Source organism: Cupressus sempervirens, chromosome 7 (assembly GCF_028749045.1).
Source record: "Cupressus sempervirens isolate cs-2001-9-10 chromosome 7, ASM2874904v1, whole genome shotgun sequence".
Taxonomy (NCBI): domain Eukaryota; kingdom Viridiplantae; phylum Streptophyta; class Pinopsida; order Cupressales; family Cupressaceae; genus Cupressus; species Cupressus sempervirens.
Window position 1 is genome coordinate 331,963,438 of NC_143124.1, and position 19,674 is coordinate 331,983,111.

General features: G+C 37.9%; 1 protein-coding gene across 1 annotated transcript in view; it reads left to right on the forward strand.

Moving 5' to 3' along the window:
* Nucleotides 1-4,179: 4,179 nt before the first annotated feature.
* The window catches only part of LOC149546782 (protein DEHYDRATION-INDUCED 19-like), a 39,416-nt gene continuing 23,921 nt past the window's right edge, over nt 4,180-19,674 (forward strand). Inside the window, exons 1-4 of the mRNA XM_089791365.1 lie at nt 4,180-4,617; nt 5,803-5,942; nt 7,202-7,279; nt 7,430-7,710. Of these exons, the coding sequence (XP_089647491.1) occupies nt 4,539-4,617; nt 5,803-5,942; nt 7,202-7,279; nt 7,430-7,710 (578 nt within the window). The 5' untranslated portion in view covers nt 4,180-4,538. The remainder of the gene's footprint in view (nt 4,618-5,802; nt 5,943-7,201; nt 7,280-7,429; nt 7,711-19,674) is intronic.

Genomic DNA, 19,674 nt, shown 5'->3' on the forward strand with positions numbered 1-19,674 from the left:
AGTGTGTTTCAGACTTCTTTTGAAATTGTAAATGTTATCATATGGATTGCAAAATAAGTTTTAACTTGTAGTTATATTCCAATGATCAATTAGTAGTGAACATTTTAGTAGTACACAACATTTTATCTTCTACATCTTTGCAAAATGTTTAATTTTTCCAATAACTAGTTCCCACGTAGGTTTAAGGACATTAAGGATATTCATATCATTGTTGCAGGAAATCATTCTCACTTCCTATGATCTGAGACTGTCTTATTTTCTCCTTTAATTTATAAGCAACTGCAAAAATACACCTTTGACATTGTTTTGAGTCCAGTATGGTAGTAAAATTGGCAAATCTCTTTTATTTAGTAATTTACATATTCTCAATGCTTGCATTTCACTAATTATAACTTACGCCTACTATTGTCTGATTTAGAGACACCAAGAAAATTTGGTGAGAGATTGCTAGAATATGGAAATAAATATTTTGGACTATGATTTAATGTATATAAAAATATCATATTGGTTGGCGAAAATTCTTGGTATTGAGTTCCACTTCAAGATGACAATGTTGCCCTTGCACTGTTGTCTTCATTCATTTGAATTCTTCACGAATCAGTTTTGCATTATATGATTTAGAATTTGGGTTCTTTTTGAATTAGGATTCATATTTCTAGACTATAAAAGATGACTTTGGAATTGGAATAATGGGAATTGACATTTTCACTTGTACACTTTCAATGTTGAAAAGGAGATTTCCTTTCATCCTTCAATTTGAGATTTCTGGAAATTTTGTCCACGAAATTATTGGTAACTACAATTGGAACAATTGTTATGTTGTCATTGATGTCAAACCTTATTGGTAAGACATTTTTCTATTTGATTTGAGTGCCATATCTAGATGATCGACAAAGAGGATTTGAGAAGTTAGTCATAACAAAAGCACCTAGAGGAAAGGTTGAGTGACGAGAAGAAACTACAATGAGCACTTGATTAGTTAGACTTTTAACTTGGATAAAGTGATTGCTTAATCATGTTACATGTAGAGAAGATAGTTGTACTGAAGCTTTGAAGAAACAATCAAAGATTGACCAAATGCATAGGCCTGACCGAGCAACAGAGCAAAAGATTAAGGAACTTGCAATGTATGTCAAGTGATGTTAGTGTCGACCGAGTGCCAATACAAGTCAAGCAGAAGTAGTGTCAACTGAGCATTAGTATTGCTTGAGTGTTAGTATATGTGCCAAACAAGAATTACACTAGCGACTGAGTGTCAAACACAATGTTGATTGAGGAACAACATTTTGACAGTTTGTGAAAAAATCATGATTTCTAGCTCATAGAGTTGATTTCTTAGAATATGTAAAGTGTGTTGAAGATAAGGATGGATGACTTAGAATGTTTAAATCAAGGGAAATCATGTTTGCACTTTTCTATGGAAGGATTCAAGGAAAAGTTTGGTGAAGTTTGTAGAAGAGAAAAGTAGGGATGAAGTGTTGGAAAGATTCGATGAATCTGACCTAAACCTAAGATCTACGGTGATGTTTAAATGACAAAAGATCAAAATTACCTATTTAAGGAGGTACAAGGACTAACCTAATCAAGGTTGGAGTTGTTGTTAATGCTATTGATTGACAAATTTAAGTTGAAGGCTGAGGAGAGTTGAGAAGAGGTGAAGATTGATTGCTTGAAGGGTTGCCAAACGAATCAGAGACTGAGATGACAATGAAGGCCAATCAGTGGATTGACACGTGAGTCAAACTATGATATATATTTGCAAAGTGAGTTGTATTTGCCAAATCAAAACCTCTTGTTACTTTCTAACCATTGTATTAGTATTGAAATCCTTTAATGAAGGTTGATCTAATAGTCATATGTAAATCCTTAAATTAAGATGGCATTCTAATGGAATGTTCTAAAGTCCTCTAACAAGGCCACTCCTAACAGGGTGATTAAATCCTTTAACAAGGTTACATTTACACTATGTTTTGTACCTTTTAACAAGATTGGCTCCTGATAGAGCTCACCTTAGAAGAGTGAAAATTTGGTGACACATTGCTAGTGGTTTTCTTGAAATTGGGTTTTCACATTAAATCCTAGTTTCAAACTTGTGTAGATGTTATTTGTAATGATTTACTGTCAATGTTTACATTTTGCAAGTCTGTTATTTTTAGAACAGTAGACTGCTACTTTATGTTACTAAATGTTTGCTATAGAGATCGAGCTAATGGATGTTGAGATCTAAAGAAGTTAAGTGTTTGATTGTTCAATTGGTACATCTGGACCTTGGATAACTAATTCACCCCCCTCTCAGTTATTCTAAACATTCTAACAGAAACTACTTGCATGCATTTATGCAAATTTAGAAAGACCTTAATGTTATGATAGAATTGAACCAAATATGCTCAAAATTGCCCTCTGCATGACATTTTACACTTTTTAATGCTACAAATTTAGTTCACTCACTGATCTCATACACCTTCTCCTCTGAATACTGTAATTTGTAATCTATGTAATTGTAGCTTTGCTTTGAATCTAATTTTTCCTCAGAAAATTTGGAGCGCTTGCTGATAAATTGACCAATGGATAATTCAATCACTAGCATCTTCTTCTCAATCATGATTTGAATTCACTGTTATCCTCCTTCTAAATTCTCCCTTGCCGAGTATCTCATCCTTCTTCTCCCTTGCATATGATTTAAATGTAATGGAAATTCACACCTCAAAGCTCAAATTCTCTTTTGACCTAACTTAAATTTTTCTTTTTAAGGTCTGCCTCAATTTTCCATGCAGTTAATATTTTTTGCCATTGATTTAACTTCCAGATTATTCCTTCCATTCTTATGTGCATTCATCACGATCAACCCCTGCAGTCTTATGTTTGCAACTCAAAATTACACCTTCATTAAGGATTGTGTTGAAAATTTATAATAAAGATCTACCATACTAAACAACAAACTTATCACTGGTAATAATTCCACATCACTCCGAGCTGTAAATTAAAAAAAACCACCAGGGCAAATATTTGAATACATTCTTTTTACTTAATGGATTTATGCAATGATTAACATGACTTTTTAGAAATCTTTCTTATTTCAAAAATAGTTTACCATACGTCTATTCCACTTACACCCTAATTATGCTCCCAAAATCCAACACAAACTCCTTTAACTAGATATTTGAAAAGCTTTTATGAGAGGACTCATAGGTGGGATTTTCATTTCTTCATAGGTATTTGAAGATGAACTTGGATGATTCAACTTGCAGGCTACACATATTTCTCTAATTGTTTTATGTATATGCTGGTTGAATGTGATTTTTGATAATGCATCGTCAACTATAAATTTCTTTGCACCTAATTTCCATTCTTCTGGTCTTGCAAAAATTGCAAGGGTAAAATTATGAGCCATGAATGTTTCACAGATTCTTGATAGCCACTATGATCTTTAGTAGTTTATTTTTGATGTAACAATTGATTAATAGAGTTTTTTCTGCCCCTTCTTTCCTACTGTTTTTTCATTCAAATTCTAACTTTCAATGCTGCACTCTACTTTCACTAGATTACTTCTTTCTCATAAACTTCTGCCCAAAATTATAATGCATCCTTTACTAAATCATGAGTTTTGAAAAGCTATTTAAAAATAGATATTGAATATATCGCTAAAAAAATAGACGTCAACCATTTTGCTATATTTCCCATATTGATAAACTTAAAGCTCTATTTTAATTATAATTTCCATTAAAGAAAAATTCTGTCATTATAATGTACAAACATGTATAATGCAACACTCTACAACAACAACATTGCTTGTAATAAACTACTTAAAATGTCCAAAAACACATTAATTTTAAGTAACTTAGAAAATTATACTAAAGCTAAGCTCTTCAAATGTTACACTTACTAGTGTCTAAAGCAAATAGAAAGTCAACAAAGGCAAGAACTATACGCTATGAGTCTTTGTTGAATAAGAAATCTTAAATAACTAAATAAAAACATGAAATCTATGTAAACCGAAATGAGAAGAAGAGAAGAAAAGTCCTTCCCCCATTCTCCGTAGATTCGATCGTTCCCTCTCTCTTCATTCGCGACGTTTTGCCAGCCACCAAGCTCGGCACCGGGCCTACAGCCTCGGAACCGAGCCTCCAAGCTCGGGCCGCGCACCTCCACTTTCCTTTTGGATTCCCTTGAATATTTCTCATTTTTCTAATTCCCAAAATTTTCAGTTGTTGCTTCAGGTTTTCCTCCCAACGCTGCATTTTTCTACACGGCGTTTAATTAATCCACAGGACAAGTCCTCCATTGCGTTGCCGAAATCTGCGTGATAACAAATCTATAAATTTAATTAGTTTCGCTGGGAAATCGGTATTTTTTCTGGCCCCATATACGCAAAGATTCGTATTTTTATTCCTGCAGAGATACCCAGTCCGATCTTATTCGCTCTTGAAAGTTTCGGAGGACTCCTGAAGGGGAAAAGAGTGTTTGAGCTCCGATTTGAAGCCTCCGGGATAAATCGTAACTAAACGGTGCGGATCGTTGTGGAATTAGGGTTTAAAGAGATGGATGCTGAGCTCTGGGCCGCCCGATTGGCTGCTGCCAAGAGACAGCATTCATTGCACCATTCTCAGTCCCAATTCGGTACAATATTATACCTTAACCCCTCTTATTTATTTACATAAACTATTACAGGTATGAGCTAACCCTGAATGACTTAATAGTATTATCTGCAAATGATCTTTTGGCAATTACAGTTTTTCCAGAATTAATAGTATTAATTCTGGACGTGTGTATTTTGTAGCATTTCCGCTTACGAATGAAAGAGCCAAATCGTGTTTTACCTGTATGTTTAAGTAAGCGTGTTTTTGTTGTCGAAAATCTAAAATTAGCAAAGCCATCGAATTTCAAATTAATTTTTTGTTGAAAATCTAGAAATTAGCAAAATCATTGAATTTCAAATAAAAGTTACTAGTAAAAATGAGTCATTTTAGGCAGACTTTTTGGTTCAAATAAGTCCACTTTTTTTTTTCCCCCTCAATTTACACTACTATTATTAGGTTATTATATATTGAGCTGACAGTAAAATAGACTAGCGCCTGCTTGCTCATGTGAATTCAATGGTGTTTTGATGTAAGGGTTCATCTACTCACTACATTGTTTTCTGGAGAGAAGGTTGTTGGTTTCTGCTGCAGGTGGGGCACTTAAAGGGGCAAGGATTATCATGTAATTTTTTAGCAAGTCTGAATTGTCTAGAATTATAAAAATTGATTAAAATTCTAATACCAGTGTAGATTAATGAATATAGATGTCTTGCGATTCTTATGTTGTGGTTTTCACTGTTCTTTCTAGCTTTCGAGTGTGATTTTTTTTTTGAAAACTTAGTTGGAAATCTTCAATCTTAAGTATTACCTGTTCTATCTTTGAACGGCCCTTTTTAATTTTGGTAGATCTTTTGTGGGGTTGTGTGCGAAGAAGTGTTTAATAATGATCTGAACTCTTAACATTATCCTCGACCCACACACATATGCACCCTATGTTCTGTCTGTGAACCTTACTACATGCCTGCCAGGGCTATGGGCTGTATTATGACTCTCGATGGAATCTAGCTTCTACTTGTTACCAGTGATTGAAGTTCGGATTCTTTGTACAGATTTATGTTGGCTGTGTTGTTATAATTATTTCAGTGGCTTATATTGCTTTCATGGGAACTTTTGCATTGTCTTTAACACAACTTCAATTAATTTGAAATCTAGTTCACTTTTAATCTAATTTTAACTAAGGATTTTATTCCCTGAGTCGTCATATGGTTTGATTGTTTGATTGTAGATCGGCTTAGTGTTGATGGTATTGAGGGTGAGGAGGATGTACGCTCAGATTTCCCTTGCCCCTACTGTTATGAGGAGTATGACATTGCTTCTCTTTGTTCTCATTTGGAGGATGAACACTCCTATGAGGCAAAACCTGCGGTACGTGCCTTTAACCAAGTCTGTTAGTATTTTCGTTCTTCATTACCAGTTTATGGGAGATAATTTCTCATTATAGGATGTTCCTGTTCTTGGAAAATTATTAATTTCGGCATTTGTGTTAACGTGTAATTAGAATTTCAAACAGAGCTGGATAATGTGGACTTTAGCAAATGTTGAGTTTTGCTGTCAAACACATGTTCTTTTGCTAAGCAAATGTTGAGTTTTGCTGTCAAACACATGTTCTTTTGCTAAACTAAGTTATTTTCCTGTGTGAGTGTGATTGCGGCTCGGTCTAGGACAACCTTTTGGAATTGAGAATTTAAAACTGGGCATATCCACCAACATATCTTGCTTGAAAGGAAATCTGGAGCTTAAACATATGATTTCCGTGCTGTTTTAGGCATGTATTACTTGCAAAACATTTATAAATCATTTAATATTGTTTGGGGTGTGGAGATTAGCAAATTCCTCTCATTAACTGTGGTCCAGAATTGCATTTCAATTATGTATTTTGTTGTGCTTTAAAATTCCGCAAAGTTGCTGTTGTTTCCATTATGATAATTGGCTATATATTGAAGGCTTTGGTGTGTAGTCAAGGAACGTTTTGTGTTGCTGTCTGATATTATTGTGGCGAACTTCATCTGGTGGATGGCATAGATCATAAGTTCCAGTTATGAACCATGTGCACACAACATCAATCGTCATGAATTGAGTGGTCCTTCTATTCTGAGTTGGATAGGTTCAAAAGCATTTTGGCACAGAAGAGTGAGGTTGTAGATATGAACTACAAATGTTTACTAAGCTCCAATTATTAATATATCTTTCCTTTGAAAATCTGGGGTTTATGTTAAGGGACACCTTTAGTGCAATATGGTCAGTCTTGAACTACGCTGTTATGATCTGTAAATATGGGCATGCTTGAATTTTCTTTGTAATAGTTAAAACAAGCTCAGCTAAATGACTGGAGTTATAGGTCGCCTTTTCTTGTTGAAGGATTTTAATCTGGATTATGTTGTTATGAGTTCCCTCATCACCATTATCTTCGAAACACCATGGATAATCATAACTGAAATGAACATAAAGCCCCCATATTGCGATATCAATTTTCTTTTTATCATAAATGAGTTTCTTGTAACGCGTATGCATGGTTTAGTCTATCTTGATGTGGCACAAGCATACAAATGTTGATTATCAGGAGACCCTTTAATCAGATTTATGCTGAAAGTCTTATTAATTGGTTTGAATTTTTTGATTTGCAGGTGTGTCCTGTTTGCAGTATTAAAGTTGGACGTGATATGCTTAATCACATCACTACCCAGCATGGGCATCTTTTTAAAATATCCATTTTAATGTTATATTTCTTTAATACAACATTGCAGCCAGTGTTATGTTTCATTCCTTTATTTGTCAAGTGGAAAACTGTTAATTTTTTGTTTTGTTGCATTAAAATGTATGTGATTCTTGTGTGATCCTTAATTTAGGATCACATTCAGAGGCGGAGAAGGCTACGGAGAGTTGCTGTTCCTCATGGTTCTACTCTTTCCTTATTAAGCAGGGAGCTTCGAGAGGCTCATTTGCAGGTGCTCTTGGGAGGAGGTTCATTTAGATCAAGCAACAACTCATCAAGTACAGTGGCTGATTCCTTACTTTCATCTCTTGCATTAAGCTTTCCTGGATCAGAAGCAGAAGAAATTACCAAAGCTGCTGCTTCTACCATAGAGGATAACTGTGCAAAGGTTAAAACTTCATCCCAACAATGGAAGGGATGGTGAGTTCTTTTGTTATCTAGTTTACATTATTGCTGAAGTAATTGGACATATATTTCTTCTTGAGTTTTATATTGTTTTGCAACATTTTGATTAAAGCTTCTTTTAGTAAAGTAAGAAATTGCTACATTTTCAGTGAACTGCCCTGTAACTTTTTATGTAATTGCAATTTGCTAAAAATTGACCACAGGGAAAACAACCAGTCGATTTACACTGGTCTCCATAAACCTTATTCTGTGTGATAGCCCTTATAACCACCAAATTTTTGCATTCAAACACATTAATCACCAATCTTGTAAAGTTTTGTCATTGCTGTTCATGTGTGAATAGATTGGATTGAGCTTAACTCAAATAATTAGAATGCATTAAAGTCCTAAGGTTCTATGATAAATTCAGTTTTGATGTCATAACAGATTCAGAAAATTAAAAAATATACAAGTAACACAATTACTACAGCACTTTGACCTTTACTGGATTGTTAGAGAAAGCAATGAAGTTGTTACAGGATAGGAATACAGTAGAATGCTTGTGTTGGGAAGCACTAAGAATTCATCTTATAACTGTTCCCCAAAATCAATGCTTCAGCAATAATTTGTAGGAGGGATTATAGCTTCTTTTTTCAAATAACCACAATTAATCATGTTGTCAAGAGCAATTCCCATGAAATATTTGTAATTCCCCCAATATTATTAAATAATAATATTTTGTATGTTGCCGAGAATCAATGTTTTTAAATCTCTCAGGCCCACTCTTTATTTTTATTTAGTACTTGTCGGCTTATTGCCATTTTGTAATCCTTTGGGAAGTTTCCCCGAAGCCCTTTGCAAGGCCTTCTTGTAAGTTGTTTTAGGTATGCGATTTGGATTATTTTCTTTGTACTGCAAATTCCTGTTGGAGTTCTTTATTGTTTGCCATTTCAGAAGTGAAAGATCTTCCCTACTTGGCTTTCTGGTTTTGGTGGGATTCAATCCTCACCCTATTTTGTTGCCTGTAATACTTTGCTTGGATTTGACAAATCGGAACACCATCTTTGTTTGTGAGTGTTAATTGGAATATCGATACTCTATCTATTCATGCTTGGCATTTATTTGATGGAGTTGTGTTCTAATATTATTTGCATATGAGTTTGTATGCTCTTTCCAATTTCTGTACCTCTCCCTCCAATTGTACTCCTCCATCTGTACTCCTTCAGTTTGTACTCCATCTGTCGTACTACCTCCCTTCATCTGTACTCCTCCCTCCATCTGCCGCACTACCTTCTCCATCCAGACTCCTCCATCCATCCATACTTCCCCCAACATCTGCCGTACTACCTCCTTCCATCTATACTCCTCCCTCCATCCGTGCCTCCCCCTGCATCCGTCGTACTATCCCCTCCATTTGTACTCCTCCCTCCATTCGTCATTCGTACTAGCCCCCTCTATACTCCATACACTTCCATATTCCACATTTCATAATCCTTACATTTCCCTTCCCTTCGTACTTCAATTTTTATCTTCCACTACCAACCACCGTACTAGGGTCCTCTTCACCGTATGTACGCCACAGTTCATAAATTCCTCCGTACTCACAAAAAGTTTGACGTGCGGTCTTGTATCCACATCCTCTTTGTCTGGACAAGGTACATTACAATATTTTAGTGCCACCAAAGAATTAGGAAAAAACCATGTCAAAACCAAAAAAGCAATCACAAATGAGTATTTTGCAATCATCACAATTTCATTCTAGGAAAGAGATATCTAACCTTAGGAATGAATGAGCCTGAGCCAAATGATTCTAATAGACATTAAATCACACTGTATAATATTTTCTTCAAGCAATAACTTTATCTTTTTGATCTCACAATATTTGGCCTTCAACTTGTATAATAATGTTTCCCAATAATCTGCATAAGTTGGAAGCTTTGCTGATAAGCCAAAATAAATTTAGCGCCAATATTGAAGTTGCCACAGTTCAATGGAAGAAGCACCTCGAAGGACTTAGACTTCAAGCTTATGTTGGTTTGATGAAATAAATTATAATAATAAATCCTCGATAAAGATCACACCAAAATATGTGATCTGCCGTACTACCTCCTCCATCCAGACTCCATCCATCCATACTTCCCCCAACATCCGCTGTACTACCTCCTTCCATCTATACTCCTCTCTCCATCCGCCATACTACCCCCTCCATCCGTCATTCATACTACCCCCCTCTGTACTCCTCCATACACTTCCATATTCCATACATATCCATTCCCTTTGTACTTCAATTTTTATCTTCCATGTACTCCATGCACTTCCATATTCCGCATTTCATATTCCATACATTTCCATTCCCTTTGTACTTCAATTTTTATCGTCCACTACCAACCACCCTACTAGGGTCCTCTTCACCGTATGTACACCACTGTTCATAAATCCCTCCGTACTCACAAAAAGTTTGACGTATGGTCTTGTATCCACCTCCTCTTTGTGCGGACAAGGGACATTACAATATTCCAGTGCCACCAAATAATTAGGAAAAAATCATGTCAAAACCAAAAAAGCAGTCACAAATGAGTATTCTACAATCATCACAATTTCGTTCTAGGAAAGAGATATCTAACCTTAGGAATGAATGAGCCCAAGCCAAACGATTCTAATAGACATTAAATCACGTTGTATAATATTTTCTTCAAGCAATAACTTTATCTTTTTGATCTCACAATATTTGGCCTTCAGCCTGTATAATAATTTTTCCCAATAATCTGCATAAGTTTGAAGCTCTGCTGTTAAGCCAAAATAAATTTAGCGCCAATATTGAAGTTGCCACTATTAAGATAATATCTTATACTTTCTATAATAGTCAACTACTTGTCTATAGTCCGTCTTTCAGTCTAGATAGGAATGTTTCCTATCCTGTCTCTTTTTTCTTTAGTCCAGATAGGAATGTTTCCTATCCAGTCTCTAGTTTTGTTTCTAATTCCGTCTTCAGTCTACGTCCTTGTAATTCTTTATAAGGAACACATTTGTTCCTCTGTTAATTAATCAATCATCCGGAAATCCGTTAATCTGCCAACTCTTCTTGAATCTTGTAACATGGTATCAGAGCGAAGTTTTTTTTTGAAAATAATAATTTCTTTTCAGAAATTATCAGTAGCTATTTTCGAAATTAAGTATCCGTGATATTTTGCTTCAAACTGGGTTTTTCCATTCGGAGAAATCTCACTGTAAATCGAGAGCAGGGTTTCCGTTTTCTGTGAGAAATTCATAGAACTCCTGGTTTTTTGGCTAGGGCTTGTGAGACCAGTAAAGGGTGTTTTTTTTGCAAATCACGGCTCTACATTTTCTCTGGTCGGCTTGTGTTCTGCCTGGTTCGTGGTTTGAATGTGCCAACTTTCGGCCGCAGTCTACAAGGCCTGAAGTCGTGCGTTTTTTGGCCGTTTTTTACTGCCGTTTTTCTTGCAGCCGGGCTTTAGCTTTCATGCGCCTGTAACAGCGAAATGGTGTTTTTGCCATGCTTCTTAGCTCCTGTTTTTTTTTTTTTTTTTTTTTTTCTGACGTTTTTTAAAACAAAATGGCTCTCAATCCGGCCTCTGCGATTTTCCTAAATCTGTGACTGTTTTTGGAAGATTCTTGGTGGGTTTTTCGAGACCTCATCTGGGTCTTCGTCAGAATTTTCTGGGTACCTCATTTTTCCTGCCTCGATTTTCGAGCCGGCAGATTTACATTGCGACTGCAGATTCCTTTTGGGTTTTCTGTCTACTCTTTTGGGCACTTGTCTTTTTTTTTCTGGGTCAGCCTCAACATTGCCTCGAACTTCGTGCAAATGGCATCTTTGACTAATCTGATGTTGGAGGGCAGTCTACGATTCAATGGCCACAATTATAATCATTGGAAGCAGCGCATGTTAACCATCTTCGAATATCATCGTTTGGATGAACTTGTTCTAGGCACAAAGACTCGTCCGACCTCTGACTAAGCAGAATAGGACAAGTTTGATGATCGCAATCGAGAGGCTGTTATGCTTCTTAAGCTCTCTGTTATCGATGATCAGCTACCACAGATTCCTTCAGGCAAGTCAGCTGCAGAAATCTGGAAATATCTGAAGGAGCTGCATGAAACATCTGACAAAAGTCGGGCATTCTTTCTAAAGAATCAGTTGTTCTCCATTATGATGGATGAACGTATGTCCTTACAAGAGCATCTGACAAAGATTAAGGACATCCGTGATCGACTCGAAGCTATTGGTCGGAAAATGGAGGAAGAGGATATGGTAGTCATCACTCTGAAAAGTCTACCATCATCCTATGAGCACTTCATAGAAACACTCAACATTACGTCAACTAATGTTGATCTGAAGTTTCCAGAATTATGCACCAAACTTCTGCAGCAGGATCGTTGGAAACAACAGTTTGGCAGCAGTGCTTCTACAGCCTCCTCAGAGCAGGCATTTGTTGCAAAATCCTTTCAACAGAACATCGGCAACCATCAGTCTTCTCAGCCTTTCCAGCATCAACCTTCTGCTCAATCCCTGGATGGCTCTACGAAGCAAAATGTGCAGTGTAATTACTGTCACAAGTTCGGCCATATGAAGTTCGAGTGCCGGAAACGTTTGGCTGCCCAAGCAAGGCAAAATGCTTCCCAGCCAACAGCACAAGTTGTCGAGCTTCCTGATCAAGGCGAAGCTGCATTTTTCGCCTTCTGAATCTGTTTCTGTTTTTCATGGGTTTGTTGATTTTCTCCTCAAAAATCATTTCAAGTTGTCTGTAATACGCAAGGTTGCGTGAGATTCTGGGTTTGTTGATTTTCTTTTCAAAAATCATTTCAAGTTGTCTGTAATACGCAAGGTTGTGTGAGATTCTGGGTTTTACCGTTTTTTCCACAAAAACGAAGCTTTGTAAATGCAACCTATTTTGAGTCATAGCACTCTTCTGGCAAAGCTTCTTGGTTTCAACATTCTGTAGATCCAGGGACGGTCTCAATTATCATAGAATGTTCCGACATCTGTACGTTGACCATTAAGGGAGGGTATTAAGATAATATCTTATACTTTCTATAATAGTCAACTACTTGTCTGTAGTTCGTCTTTCAGTCTAGATAGGAATGTTTCCTATCCTGTCTCTTTTTTCTTCAGTCCAGATAGGAATGTTTCCTATCCTGTCTCTAGTTTTGTTTCTAATTCCGTCTTCAGTCTACGTTGTTTCTTTTAGAAACAACGTCCTTGTAATTCTTTATAAGGAACACATTTGTTCCTCTGTTAATTAATCAATCATCCGGAAATCCGTTAATCTGCCAACTCTTCTTGAATCTTGTAACAGCCACAGTTCAATGGAAGAAACACCTCCAAGGACTTAGAATTCAAGCTTATGTTGCTCTGATGAAAAAAAATTATAATAATAAATCCCCGATAAAGCTCGCACTAAAATATGTAATTTTTCCTTTGTTGTGTAGAAGATTGTTGGAGAAGGCAAAAACTCCCTAAGGACTAAAAAAAGTTTGGGAAACAACTTGGCTAGTTATCAGAAAAAACTCAACAAAAAACTTGGGAACTGAAAAAACTGCTTAAATTTAATTAGAAGTACTTTTTTTTGGTTGCAAAATATAGTGAGATGATGCATCCAATGAGTCAATTAATGAGAACACAAAACAAACAAACTGAATCTAGTTATATATAAATGCAAAGTGGATACAAAATCACATTCTCACAAGGAATGCTGATGGCTGGAAGCCAGAAAGTAAATAGTTTATGTAAAACTAAAAGTAAACACATCATTACAAATACTTCTTCCTCTTCTCAGTTTTCCAAATAATAAGGAAGAGGTAGAACTAGAGGGTCTAGTCCTAGAAGCACACGTTGGGTCTGACCATGCCTCCTCGTTTAATATCTCTTATGATGCGTGTGCCTCCATCTTGGATGTAGCGTCTCCTGCAATTGGCAATGACTCCTCATCCTCCCAACCTCCTCAATGTCATTTAATGCGAAGTCAAATCTACTCCCATCCTCTATAGTCTATCTCTCCAAATCAATGACATCATCCTTTGTAAATAATACAGGCTAGACCTACGATCGCTCAAATCGATTGGACCAGCTGTTGTTTCTTGTGCCTTTCTTATGCGCAACCAAAGATTATATTGCATAAATACAAGGTCATTGAGGTGTTTTTGGGCCAACTTGTTTCTTTTCTTTGTGTTGATGACCCCAAATAAGCTCCAATAGCGCTCACAATTAGATGAACTGCAAGGCTGACATAAGATTCTTAGGGCAATTTTTTTGAGATGTGGGGTATTTCCACCCCAACTTTGCCACCAAGCATTTGCAAAATAAAATATTGAAAAGTTACAAAGCAAAGACAAAAACGAAAACATAATTTATCAATTACTTTAGACCTCAAAATCCAAACAGCAAATGTTTTACTTGGGATTTGAGTACCTCTAACTCTTTTTGCTTCCACATAGTTTTGGAGTTTGGCCCCAACAAAGTCTCTCTCCTCAACCTCAGGTATCATCCTCTAAATGCATACAATGAGGCCCTTTTTGACCTTTGTCGAACTGCAAACAAAGGCTGAGGAAGTACCTTGATGCATGAATGAGTTGGTGGAGCTAATTGTTCCACCTTCTATTAGTAATTTCCCAAATGGGATTAAATTTGAGTCTTTGCCCTTGCTGTAATGTTTATGCACTCCTTGGCCCAATCATGACCTCATAAAGATAACCCATTGGGGTTTGATCCCCATCTACCAAGTGTAAAACTCTAAGTAGGGGCTTGGGCATCTACAATTGGAAAATAAAATATATTAATTAATGAAGTTAGTAATTTACAAATTAGTAATGAGAGACTTGAATCCAAAATAATAAAAAATTCAAGTTTTGAAGTTACCTTCTCAACCTCTGCAACCCTTTGTGCAAAATGGTTGTTCAAGGCTATGGTTGCGACAACCTCTCCTTCAACCTTCTTTGAATAAGGTGAGTCTAGCCATGCTTGAATCAGAAACATTTTTCCCAAAGAAACCAATGCACCAAGAATGATTCGCAATGTCAAAAAAATCGTTGCAAACCTTGTGGCGCAAGATCTCACTAAATCTTTCCCATGAGTGTGCTCTTTCATCAAATGTAGAACCGAAGGGTGATTGTAGATATATTTTGTGATCTGCTTTGCATCTTGCACGATTGGAGTCACCTAATCAAGTTATCCTAGGTACTCCAAAAGAAGGTCAAGTTCGTTTTCTGCACAAGGTGTCCAATAAAAAGTGGGGTGCCTTTTATGGAGGATCTTATCTACTACCACCTGTGCTGCCGCATTATCTGTGATGATTTGTACCACATTCTCTATTCCTAGTCCCATGACAATGTTCTCCACCATTAAGACCAATGTTTCAACATTTTTTGCCTTATTGGAGGCATCGAATGATTTCAAGAACACCACGTTGTCCTTTCAAGCAACCAAAAAATTAATGGTGCGGTTTTTGCCATTTGTCTGCCCATCAAGAAGAATGGTGCAACCAAATTATCTCCATTCTTTTTTTCGTTCTCCACCACTTGTATTGCCCTATTAACTGCATTTGTGAGCAACCTACAAGAACAAAGTGAAATTAGGTATTAGTACACAATTTTGATTTAATAAACAAGAAAAACAATTAAAAAGTTAAAAATGAAATCAAGTCAGCTATTTACTAACCTCCCTCCCAAATCCTTGTGAGAAGGGGCCATGTGTCCTCCTCTTGAAACTGTCATTGCAGTCACCAAATTTAGCCAATACGAATTTGTTGCCACATTCAATGGGGATGTTGAAGTACCAAAAGTGAACACATGCAATATCTGCTTTCTCACGTGCCTCCCTATTCCATCTAGTGGCCTCTAATCATGGTTGTGCTCCAGGTGTGTATCGGGGCACAAAATAACTCCCTATAGGCTGTGTCCTTGATGGTGATGTTAGGAACCTGTGTGTTCCTTCTGTTTATTTTGTTAGAGTAGTGTTGTTGGACGCATATGCTTTGTAAGTCGTCCCGTGAGTATATTTTATTATCCCACATGCATAGGTAGTATTACTTTTCTAGATCGTACCCAGTATATAAGAATAGGTTGAGGCCCTTGATGGGCACGGACGAATTTATTGTATTGAGCTTGCTCAAAGGAGGTTACCCCCTCGAAGTGGCCTGCGATCAGTAGATTCATTCTGAGTTCTGCTATCACTTTGTATTCTGTTATTTCGAGCATTCTCACGATATTGCTATAAGGAGGTTCTTCACATCTGGTATCAGAGCACTCTCTTGGGCTCGCTGGGTGGAAATTACATCAAATTTTTTTTTCTGTCGTGGCCTTCAGGTTCCTCTCACTTCTAATATCTCTTGTTATTGCAATAACTCTTTTTAGTTGTTCTGTCTGTGAGTGAATTTTTCTAAGTCGACTGTTAAAAAAAAAAAAAAAAAAAAAAAAGAGTAAAAATTTTTCTGTTTTTTAGTCGTAGCTTCCTTGTTTGCTTTCTGTTTCTGCTCATACTTCCGCAGAACGTCTGCAATATCATTTCGCATACTTCCTTCCTTGGCGACCCAACCCCAAATTTTACATATCAAAGCCCTAAATCCCTCATTTATCTAATTTTAGGGTTTGCCCTATCTTTTTCACCTCTCATCCAATCGCCACCAAACTGAGCCACAAGATTCAATTCCTCATTTTGCTCCCTTATCCCTCTTGGACTGTTCGCCTCATTTCGCCTCCCTACCCTTGAAACCCTCATTTTTATTTTTCCCTTGTCCCCAGATAGTCTCCCACCACCCGTCGAACACCCATTTCCTATATGAGTTTTACCCAAATCCAAGTTTGCCGTAACTAAAAAAGTTTTTGTTTCTCATCTTCTACCCATTCCAAAAAAAAAAAAAAAAAAAAAAAAAAAAAAAAAAAAAAACCTTGTTTTATGGTTGTTATGCGTACAGGAGCAAAAATCATGGAAGAGGAAATTGCATCCCTCAAAACCAAACTTCAAGATCTGGATGACAAAATTCTGGGTCTTAACTTTCAGCAGTCAGCCATGAGCCGAAACCATTCAGGAGATACTGGGTCCTCTTCTGGCAATTTTCGTAGACCAAAGCTTGATTTTCCATGCTTCGATGGTTCTGATCCGACTGGATGGATCTATAGGGCAGAGCAGTATTTCAGCTTGCATAATACTTTGGATAACCACAAAGTCCCCCTTGCATCTTTTCATTTGGAACATGAAGCTCTTCAATGGTTCCGTTGGTACATCAAGGCTAATGTAGGCCCAACGTGGAGAGAATTGTGCACCCTCATTTTGGAGCGCTTTGGCCCTAGTTCCTTTGATGATTTCACAGGAGCACTAACTAAACTGCGTCAAACAGGCACTGTAAGAGAATACCAGACAGAGTTTGAAAAATTAGCTAATTACACAGAGGGCTTGTCTGATGAATTCTTCCGTAGTTGTTTTGTCAGTGGTCTGAAGGATGCACTTCGCTCAGAAGTCAAAATGTTTCGACCTACTACAATGATGGAAGCCCTTGGGTTGGCTAAGTTAGCGGAAGACAAGATTAGTGCTCTACAACGCTCCAGATCTAATTTTGTTCCATTCAGAAATACAGGTTCTCACAACCCTCCAGTCATACCAGCTCCCAGAACTACTCCGATCAAGCACTTGTCTGAAACAGAGATGCGAGTCAGGCGAGACAAAGGGCTTTGTTATAATTGTGATGAGAAATGGTCTCGGGGCCATAGATGTGTTCAACAAAAGCTCTATCTCTTGGATGTGGATTCTCCACCGGAACTGGAAGAATATGTAGATGCTCAGGAAACAGTGGATGATGAGGTTGAGCCTCACCAGCCTGAACCTCCTTCACCAGAAGCTCCACCAGAGATATCTGTCCATGCTTTGGCAGGAGTCACTACTCCACAAACCATGCGGGTCCAGGTTTTCTTCAAGAAGATCCCTCTTACTATACTCATTGATTCTGGTAGCACTCATAACTTCATTGATCCACGAATAGCCAAACAGGCTGATTGCTTTATCCATCCCTGCTCTAGCTTTGAAGTCATGATTGCCAATGGGGGCACTTTACCTTGTAAAGGGAAATGTCGCAATGTGCGTCTCTCTATTGGAGATTATAACATGCGCTCTGACATGTTTGCCTTACCCTTAGGTGGCTGTGATGTGGTTTTGGGTGCCCAATGGTTACGCACTCTTGGCCCCATTCTCTGGGATTTTGCTGAACTTTGGATGCAGTTTTCAGCCGAGGGGCACCAACACACTTTGAAAGGCTTACAACCAGGGTCTCTCAGCATCATCAGTTCACACCGTATGGAAAAACTTCTTAAGAAGAATTCACATGGTGTCATCGCTCAGCTCCATTCCATTCAGATGCAGCCATCAGCAGTCTCTAGCACTCCTGCCGATCTCCAACACATTTTGGACAAGTATTCTGGTATATTTGCTGAACCTGTGGGATTACCTCCTTCTCGTCCAGAGGACCACCGTATTCAGCTCCTTCCTGGCAGTGTTCCGCCCAACATCAGGCCCTACCGCTACCCATTTCATCAGAAGACCGAAATCGAGATACTTGTCCGTGACTTACTGAAGCAAGGAATTATTCGCCCTAGTACCAGTTCCTTTTCTTCTCCAGTTCTGCTTGTTCGCAAAAAAGATGGGTCATGGCGACTCTGCATTGATTTCCGAGCACTTAATCATCTCACTATAAAGGACAAGTTTCCCATTTCAGTTGTTGATGAACTTCTTGATGAACTTCATGGGGCTCATTTTTTCTCCAAGTTAGATCTTCGTTCTGGGTATCATCAAATTCGGGTTAATGAGGAGGATATACCTAAAACTGCCTTCCGCACACATGATGGTCACTATGAATTTTTAGTCATGCCCTTTGGCCTCACGAATGCTCCTTCAACATTTCAGGCAGTGATGAATAACATATTTCGACCATACCTCCGGAAATTCATTCTGGTCTTCTTTGATGATATCCTCATATATAGCAAAACTTGGGCTGAGCATCTCCATCATCTGGAGCTTGTCTTGCAACTTCTCTCTGATCATCAACTCTGTGCAAAACTATCTAAATGTGTGTTTGGCCAGGAGGAAGTGGAGTATCTCGGGCATATTGTTGCACACCATGGAGTGCGGGTGGATCCTACAAAAATAGATGCCATGAAAACTTGGCCGCATCCTAAAACTCTCAAGAGCCTTCGGGGTTTTTTGGGGTTGACTGGCTACTACCGCAAGTTTGTCAAAGATTACGGGAAAATTGCAGCACCATTGACAGCTCTGTTAAAAAAGGATGCCTTCTCCTGGACCCCTGTTGCTGAGACTGCATTTGAACAACTGAAACAGGCTATGTGCAGTACACCTGTTCTCGCGATGCCAGATTTTTCCAAACCCTTCACTATTGAGAGTAATGCTTGCGGCAATGGATTGGGTGCTGTTCTCCTGCAAGATGACCATCCTATTGCGTTCACTAGCAAAGCCCTCTCTGGTAAGAATCTAGCCCTCTCTACTTATGAAAAAGAAATGATGACTATTTTGCATGCTGTACAGAAGTGGCGACCATACCTCTTAGGGAGTCATTTTTGCATCAGAACCGATCACCAAAGTCTGAAATACTTCCTGGAACAATGGGTATCCTCTCCTACACAACAGAAATGGGTCAGCAAACTCATGGGGTATGATTATGAGATCACCTACAAGAAGGGTAAGGAGAATATTGTGGCAGATGCTCTTTCTCGCACATTTGATAATCAAGCTTCCCTTTCCGCTATTTCTATGCCCATTCCCAATTGGTTAGCGTCTGTTCAGCAGGGCTATGACAGTGACTCTTCTTTATCTCAAATCATTCACCAGCTAGCCAATAATCCTTCTGCTATACCACATTACTCTTGGGATGGTGCTTCTCTTCGATACAAGGGTCGGCTAGTGCTTCCTCAGAACCCAGCTCTACATCACGCTATTTTTTATGAACTCCATGCTTCTCCTTCAGCAGGGCACTCAGGCTT